The sequence below is a fragment of the Elephantulus edwardii genome, unplaced genomic scaffold (assembly GCF_000299155.1).
Source record: "Elephantulus edwardii isolate Elephantulus edwardi_28Jun2011 unplaced genomic scaffold, EleEdw1.0 scaffold00017, whole genome shotgun sequence".
Lineage (NCBI taxonomy): Eukaryota > Metazoa > Chordata > Mammalia > Macroscelidea > Macroscelididae > Elephantulus > Elephantulus edwardii.
Window position 1 is genome coordinate 19,456,578 of NW_006399767.1, and position 9,542 is coordinate 19,466,119.

The 9,542-nt window shown below is 38.4% G+C and overlaps 1 protein-coding gene across 1 annotated transcript in view; it reads left to right on the forward strand.

Annotated features, from left to right (window-relative positions):
• KIF6 (kinesin family member 6) overlaps positions 1-9,542 on the forward strand; it is a 738,393-nt gene that overhangs the window by 255,141 nt on the left and 473,710 nt on the right. Inside the window, exon 7 of the mRNA XM_006882159.1 lies at positions 3,341-3,547. Within this exon, the coding sequence (XP_006882221.1) occupies positions 3,341-3,547 (207 nt within the window). The remainder of the gene's footprint in view (positions 1-3,340; positions 3,548-9,542) is intronic.

The window sequence follows — 9,542 nt, forward strand, 5'->3', positions numbered from 1 at the left end:
TTTGCTGTTCTTGCCAGATGTTTGAAGGAGAAGCTGACTGCTCTGGGGCAAACCTCACTTGATGATTTGGATTTGACTGCTGAACTGAAACTGGACACTGAACTTGTTGAGGAATTGTGCCTTGGAACTGCTTAGCTTAAACTTGGATTTACATTGGGTGATATTCATTGCCTCTCCCATTCTCCCACTTACTTTCCTAATAAACCTCATTCTCAATTCCATAACTTTGAGCCTGTGAGTCAACAATGAGTAAAATAACATCTTGCTGTTGGTGGGACTCTGCAGGCCCCATGGGGCTGAGCTATGGACTCTTTATCTGCTGTGGAGCAGTGAGGGGCTGTGTTATTCTCATTCTCTCTGATCCTTTCAGAGAGACATTCATGTCCCTGTCCCCCCATGACCTGTTTTCCCTCTTTCAGACAGTGTCTTTATACGATATCTTGATTTTTTGGTAGGACAAGTTCTTTCACAGAGTTAAATTTAAAATTTTTTTAAAATTATTTGCTTTTCTGTATTATTTTGGAGTCAGTATATCTTGTTCCACCTAAATATCTGTAATATATTTATTGTATTTCTGTTATGTATGCATAAGCTATTAAACACATTATATAGAATGTTATTTGTTGTTGTTGTGTGCCATTATTATTTATTTATTTCCTTTTATTTATTTTTAAATCTGTTTATATTCCTTTCCCTGTATTTTCATAGCATTTATATTCATTCCTTGTTGTCACATCAAACTGTTATATACTTTATTATTAATTAAGGCTAAGCTATTCTTATTGTAGTTAAAAGCTGATAAATTGACAATAACTCATAGTGATCCTGTGAACAATGATTCTGAACCTCGCACCATCCTGGGCTAACCTCACTACCCATGACACATCTGACCTCATTGCCACAATTACTGTGTCAGTCCATCTCACCCAGAATCTTCCTCATCTGCACTGACCCTCTCTCTACCTTTCCACGAACGATGTCCTTCTTCAAGGACTGGTCCCTCCTGGTAACACGTGCATAGTTTGTGAGATGGAGCTTCCCTGTAGAATTTCTTTAGAGAAGATCACTGTCACATCTGTCTTCTGCAGAATGGTTGGTGAGTCCAAACTACTGATTTTTCAGGTAGCAAGCAGCCCAATACTTTAACCACTTGCCTAGGAGACATGAAGGCAAAGGGCTGTGAGTATTTTTCTAAAAGGGCCAGAGGGAATGAGAATAGCATAGTTTCTTACTACCCTAGAGTATAATGCAGATGAGGAGCCCATAGCCCAGCCCCATGGTACATCTAGAGCCACACCAGTAGCAAAAGATTTGTTGGTTTGTTGTTGACTCACAGATTTTACTCATAGCTGTGGTAACAAGAATGATGTTTATTAGGGAAATACATTGGAGAGTAGAGGAGGCAAAGAGTATCACCCAGTGCAAATACAGATGTCAGCCCAGCAGTCCCAACGAACAACTCTTCATGCTCCAGTTTCAAATCAACAACATAATTTCAAGAAGCCTCTGGTTTCCTCAATCATCCAGAAAGATTTGCCTGAGAGCAGTTACACTACAGCTTCTCCTTAATTATCTGACATGCACAGCAAAACCTTTACCTGTGGTATTTATCTCTGGGCTCCTCTGGTTACACCTTACTACAGTTTCTCCACAATATTGCCACAGTTTCTCCACCACCATCACCAGGGTCTTGCCACGAGGGTCTTGTTCTGGTCTCACTCAAGTCTCCCTCAAGTCTTGCTGCTGCTGTGGGAAGCACTCTCTCTATTACCCTAGTCCCATCATTGTTGATGGTTTGTAAGACCATGTGTCTACGGTTAAGGTAGCTGGAGACCAGAGAGGACTAAAATAATGATTACAAAACCCCTAACGTTAGACTTTTTTTTTTAACATGACAGCCAACCCTCTGGCTGTTCCAACCATTATTTCTCATTATCTAAAGGATCAGCCTTCCCCTTACCATCATATATTTTTAGGGAAGTATGTAAGCCAGCTGCTTTACTCCATATGTCTTAGTCTCCCCATTTTAGATAGTAAATTTCTTACTCTCCTACTCCTGTCCAACCAGTACTCTGAGGGAACAACCATGCTTTTTTTCTCTAATGCATCTTCTGTTGCAGTTAAATCTACATCTATAAACAAAGACCCAGTCTATCAGGCAATATTATTCAACACTAGCTCATAGAATGAAAGATCTCTTCATCTGGATGGATTTTGGTTGACACATCCCCTGCCATCCATAGCTAGGTCGAAATGGGCACCAGCCACAAATTCAAGCATCCACACTTTTTCTGTGTTTCAAAACGGCAAGTCTCCCTTACTCAACTTTAGCCCCATGTGGGCCAAGCCAACTCATTAGGGATCCCCAGGACTCCCTGTTCCACAAACCAGCAATCTTTCTTCATATATCCATTCATCATGATAGGTGGACAGCGCTGAAGGAATAGATCCAAATTCAGCCTGTCTCTTCATTACTGTATACCACTACATCACCATTGCTTCTTATGGCTATTAGAATTTCTTTAATTTGCATATTGATCTTGTATCTAGCACCTCTACTAAGTTTTGTAGTTCTTGATGGTTTGTAGATGCTCTTGCATTTTTAATGTAGACCACCATCTTTTCTGTATGAAATGGCATTTTAAATCTTTTCATTTTTGTGCATCTTATATATATTTGTTTCTTTTTCTTCCTTTCTCTCTTATTTATTACACTGATTCATTATTGCTTAGTAGTGAGGTCAGTAAGCATCTATGTCTTCAAGTTGTCTTTACAATTGTGTTAATTCATTCTCTTGATAAGACACATTCTCCTCCCTTCTTTGAATTAACATTAAGCATTTTCAGTGTAGTTAGCTGAAGTTGAGGTGTAGAGTGTGTTTATATAATGAGAAAAATTTGTTATGTCTATAAGAGTACTCAAAGTTAACCTTATTATAACTTCTTAAAAAATTCTTTTATGTTCATGTTGCTGTGAACTGTAGAATCGGAATCAAGCCATAGCTGACCCTCTGGTGGGTTTTCAGAGTCAGTTATTTGCACAGGAGGAGATGCCCATCCTTCTTCAAGTAGAGCAGCTGGTAGTCTCAAACTGCATGCCACAGCTCCCTGCCACTAGGCCACGGAAGCACCCCTTTCTAACTTTTTGAGCCAAGCCCTCCACATGCCTTATTAGTCACTCTGGAGATGTATTGAAAAGAATTTCATTTAAAAGTATCAGTTACAAGTTGTTTTGCTCTATTTGAAATGTCTTACCATTGGAAATAGAAATTTATATGTCTGGGCATTCTTCCAAATACTCATTGTTCAAATTGGTTTTGTTTTGCAATTTCTTTTTATAGACACCTATGAACCAAGCATCAACTCGTTCCCACTGCATTTTCACTGTTCACTTATCAAGCAAAGAACCAGGATCTGCAACAGTCCGTCATGCCAAACTCCACTTGGTCGACCTGGCTGGTTCAGAACGAGTGTCGAAGAGTGGAGTAGGGGGCCTGCTTCTCACAGAGGCCAAGTATATCAACTTGTCACTACATTATTTAGAACAGGTAAAATAAAATGACATGGCTATAGTGACCATTTGTGGAATTATCACTGTGTGTTAAGTCTTCTGTACCAATTTGCCTAAAACATTTAATATAAACATCTCAACCTCGCTGTGAAGTATATTTTGAAAGTTAGATTAAGTAATATCTCTAGGTTACCCAATAGTGGATGGGTGAGGATTTGAACCTAGATTTGATTGGCTCTAAAATTTTGTCTTCTTTCTTCACTACTCTGTGCTTCATTCTCTTTAATTTAAAATTACCAAGGTGTATGAATATAGGTTATAAATGGTCACTTTAGACAATTTTTTTCAGACAAATGAATCAGCTATGGTAACATAACTTAAAGATGACCAATATGTTTTTTTAGCTCCTGATGGCTTCATCTAGTTGGTTATTTGAGACCCTATGGTGGGTTGTGGTGTTGTTTTTTTTTTTCCTTCTTATAGCTTCTCCTCACTCCAAGTTGACTATAATCCAAACCAGTATATACTATAAATTTCCTTTAATTTTCTAAATCTGTCTACAAGGGAAGACATAGCTAATTTCAATTTTTAATTTAGCCAAATATATCTTCTAGAGGAAAAACCTCTTTAAAATGAGTGGACTTAATTAGATGATTTCTCAAGTTCTTTTGTTGTTATTACAAGTTCTGTGAATTGAATGTTAAAGGTGGCAACTACTTCCGAATTCTAACAAGGCTAGGGGGTGGGGGGCAGGCTTGTGATAATAAAAAAACTAGAGTGGGGAAGTATATTGATGAGGTGGAAAGACTTGTTAATGAATGTTGGAAGCTAATTTTAGCTCCCTAATGAACCCTTTTGAGACTGATGTTCTTATGCTGAATGCTTTGTAATAATGGTCCAGTGGGCTGAAAAAGACCAATTGAGAGAAACCCACGAGAGCTCTGTCTGAATAAGGTACATAGGTAGACCTGGACCAAATGAATCCCAGCAATGCAGTACCCAGTGATTAAAGACTGCAAGGCATTCAGATGAGGGTAGTGTTTCTGACAAGAGTCAGCCTTCCTGACTCTCTTTGTGCTTAGCTATTACTCACTTCTTATACTAAACTGAGCTTTTTACTGAATAAGACACTCATCAGACATTGATATGAAAGCAAAATGGACTATATTCACAGTGCTTTATTTCAAAGACATCTCCATAGTGTCCAGTTTAATTCCTATTATGTCTATCTTTTCATATGAAAATATATTCATCCATTCAGACTTTCAACCAGTAATAATCATTCAAGAGAAAGAATTCTGCCCCAAATCCTATTTATCCTCATCCTACACAACCTTTGCAAGATACTCCTTGTCACTGAAGCTATTCATTTTTTCAATATCTGTTCTCTACAAATGTCTAGTGATGTCAGTAGTGTTGGTAGCTGTGATTTTTCTCTATAAACATACATTAATATAAATTTTCATACAGAAATAGAAATAAATATTCCTATATAATAAATAAACTAAAAAAAATAAGCCTACAACCTCATTGCTAAGGAGTCAGAATCAAGTCATAGTTGACCCTCTAGTGAGTTTTCAGAAGTCATAAATTGCATGCAGTGAAATGGGTAATTTTTCTCCAGTGGAGCTACTGGTGGGTGCCAATCAGGAGAGAAGTGCCACATTTAGGTTAGCAGGACAACTTCATATGGACTATACCACCAGAGCTCCCTCAGTATTCTTATTTTATATGTATGTGAAGGGAACTTTGGTGGCCGAGTGGTATGACACTATGCTGCAATCCCAAAGGCACATGAGCAGCTCTGCAGGAAAATCTTGCGTGCATGAGATCACATCAGGCAGTGGAAACTGGACAGGCTGAGTGAACATATCAGACATAGTCCAATGGAATTGACCCACTCAGGGTCTCAAAGCCATTCACGATTGTGAATGCAATGTATCTTTTCCCACCATCATCTAACCTCATCTCTGTAATCGTTAACTCATTATACTCTTATACATTGTCTTCACAGCCAAGACTAGGTTTACAGCCTAGAAAAATTGAGAGAGATTAGCACAAGTGAAAAGATGAATATGTCCTTTATCTGAACATGGATATATGGGTTGACATAGTCTAGGAGTAGTTGCTAGGAAGCAAGAAGCAAGGTAGAAGGTAAATTTGAAAATTCAGAGCAAATAGAAATGGATAAGTGAGAGAAAATAAAGAGGTGCATACAGATAAGAATAATAAAGAGTAGGCAGATACTTAATGGAGTAACAGAATTAAGGGCTTTTATAATTAAATTTTCTTTATGTAATACTTTATTATGTGGCTAATGAGACCAAGAGTGTAACACAATTTAGCTTAATTAGTCTTATTTCTTCATTTATTCATTCAACAAAGTGTGATTGAGTGTTCCCTGGGTGCTATGAGATATGATAGGTAATCAGAATATATGCATGACTGAGAAACAGTCTGTGATACCACATTCTCCAGAGACAGAGCAAAGCATAAAATTGAAAAATACATGTGACAGAGTAAGGTAAGTGCTGTAATTGAAATTCACATACAAGTGTCAATCATTTTATCCCCTCTCTCACTTTCAAAACATACTGTCAAGATGGAATTGGCAATAGGCCATTTGGCAACCTATCTCACATCAATTAGGACATATTGTTTCTAGAAATTCCATGCAGAGTTGCAATTGTTCTGCTGCCCATAATTTTGAGACCTCACACCTGCTAGCAAGATTTCAGCCTTTTAAGCTGAATGCACCTCATTGTGCTCCTACATAAAATAGCTTTATATTTGCCAGAGCATTGTTGAGTTTGGAGTCCTCTTTGTGCATACAGTACTTTTTCCAAAAATTTTTCCTCAAAAACATTTTAAACCACAATAACAGGGTACATCTTGGCCCTGGAAGTCGAGCCCGTGGAGCAGAAGGAAGACGTGCAAGTTTGTTGTACCTGTAACCCTCCCGAGTGGCCTCCAAGTGACCCCAGTCTCTATCAGCCCCAACATCAAGTGAGAAACCACTGAGAATGGAGAATGTTTGCTCTCTACCTCGTCAGAAATCAGAAACTGAGCTCCTCTTAGTTGGATTTCTGACTGCATGGGGACTTTTACACAGTTTGGTTTCCATTTGGCTCCCACTGACTGTGTTGTGTATGGAAGAAAAACTAACGGTACCTGTGCCAGTAGTAACCATTCTGAAATTTCTGTCAGTTTTCAGAGGATGATTTTCCATCTCCTTTTCAGTTCCTTCAAAAATAATCTCTTTAGCTCACTAAATAGTAAACCAAATCATTGGTTCCATGCAGGGCCTCTAGATACTTGAAGATATTATTAAAGATAATAGAAGGTTCTACTCTGTTGCTTTAAAGAGCAGCTTTGTGAATATTTTTCACTGTGTGTAAACATGAAATCCAAAATGGAAGTAAACATAAAAAAAGGAACAAACTGGAATCAAGCTAAGAAGCTCTAGTCCAAGGTATAAAGAGATTGCCAAACACAACCAGAAATGCACAGTCTAAAGAGGATAACATTGATACATGGGACTTTCTAAAGATTAACTCTCTATGCACATAAAAAAAACTTTTCCCAACAGGGTGAAAAGAAAACCTACAGATTGGGAACAAACATTTGGTAATATCTCAGACAAGAGTCTTACAACAAAAGTTTGCAAAATACTCCTGGGCCTCCACAAGAAAAAGACTGATACCCCAATTACAAAATGGGCAAAAGACATGGAAAGAATTTTCAGAGGAAGATATTAAAATGGCAAACAGATACATGAAGAAATGCTCCAAACCACTGGCAATAAGAGAGATGCAAATCAAAACCACAATGAGGTACCATTTCACTCCAGTAAGAGTGGCAAAGTTTATCATGGCAACAAATAAAAAATATTGGAGAGGATGTGGTGAGAAAGGAACTCTTATACATTGTTGGTGGGATTGTAAAATGGTGCAACCATTCTGCAAGGCAATTTGGCAATTCCTCAATAAAGCTGAACATAAAAATTCCATATGACCCAGCTATTCCACTACTTGGTATACCCTGAGAATATGAGAACTGAGGCACAAACTGAGATTTGTACACCAATATAGAGAAGTTCTTTATTCACCATCATAAGAACATGGAAACAGCCCAAATGTCCACCCATGAATGAATGGATTGAGAAATTACGGTACATTCACACAATAGAATACTTTGCAGCACGCAGGAGCAATAACTTTGTAAATTATTACCTAACTTGGGAGGGACTAGAGAGCATTATGCTGAATGAGCTAACTAAGTCCCATAAGAATAAATATTATATAAAACCATTATTGTAGAAAGAGTATAAGGATCCAGGATGGGTAGGAAGCAGAGGGATGTGGATGTGCAGGGGGAAGGGAGGATTAATCATTAGGTTATACAATTTGATGGGTGTATGGGTGAGGGAAATTGAAAGAATTTGTTCAAATTGGTTTTTTACTTTTTTAAACAAGCTAATAGAAAAAATAAAAAGGATGTTTGTATGAATATCTTCTTAACACATTTTATTCAGAAGATAATTAGAATCTGGCCTTTAGAGAAGAATATTATGTTATTGGTAAAATTAGGGGAGAGTAAGCAAAACAGAAGACTGCCCTCAACCAAATGGATTGACACACTGGCTGTCATGATGAGCTCAAGCACAGTGGTGATGGTGAAGAATGATTGAAGATCCAGCATTGTTTTCTGTGCCGGTGTACATGGTGTTGCTTTTAGGTGCCATTGAGTTGAATACAACTCAGAGTGACTCTGTGAACAGGAGATCTGAACTCTGTTCTATCCTGTGCCATCCTCATCATCTCTGTCACACTTGAGTCCATTGCAGCAGTCACTGTTCAGTCCATCTCGTTGAGATTCTTCCTTTCTTTCACTGCTTCTCCCCATTTCTAAGCTTGATATTCCTCTCCAAGGAATAACCTCTCCTAGAAACATGCCCAAAGTGCGTGAGATATAGCTTCCTCATCCTTGCCTCGATGGAGCATTCTGGCTGAAGTTTTTTTCGAGACATATCTGTTTGTTATTATGGTCACCCATGGAATGTTCAGTAATTTTAACTAACACCGTAACGCAAAGTCATCAATTCTTCTCTCACCCTTATTCAATGTCCAGCTTTCAGATGCATAGCAAGTGATTGAAAAGACTGTAGCCTGAATCAGGCACAACTTAGACTTCAGACTAACATCATTGCTTCTCCGTAATTTGGAGAGTTCCATGACAGCAGATTTCCCAGTCACTATCCCTGTTGTATGCACATAGAGTTTCCAGATTTAAAAAGTTTGAAGGGATCTCTAGTAGCTTAACTGTAAAGAGTTACACTGCCATGCGAAAGTCAGATGATTTGAATTCATCATCCACTCCAAGAAAGAAAGATGAACAGTCTCCTCCCGTACAGGGTACAGCCTCTGAAAACACACCTGAAGGTGAGCTGAGTTTGTTCTGACTCACTGGAACATAACAACAACAGAATAGCTCTCCCTTTATTCCTGGGATGCTCTGAGGATTTCTATTTACTCCAAACAGGCTATGCTTATTATGATATTTCTAAAGCTCCTGGTATCAGCCTTTAGAGCTGGTGAGTTACTTCCACAGAGTCCTGTTTGAAATAAATCGCCCAGGCCTTGTTTATATACTGAAAATAAGTCTCAAAAGGGATTCTAAATTGCCCCAACACTTCTCCACAACACTGAACTTTGGATTTACCAAAAAATAACATCCCGCAAACTGTTACATTGATCTTGAAAACATTTCTGTGAGACACACACACATTCCTGCATATAAAGAAATATAATTTCAAGTAGAGAAGACTATTAGAAGGAAAAAAAATTAGAGTAGTAGCAGGCTGGAAATATGAGTGTTACTTCTGTCAAGAATATTTAGAGGAGCTCTGGTGGCCTAGTGACAAGAGGCTGCACTGCAATCCCAGAGGAACACGGTTCGAATCCACCAGATGCTCTGCCGGAGAAGGAGGCGCAATATCCTCCTGTACCAGTCAGATCTGATTTGACGGTACA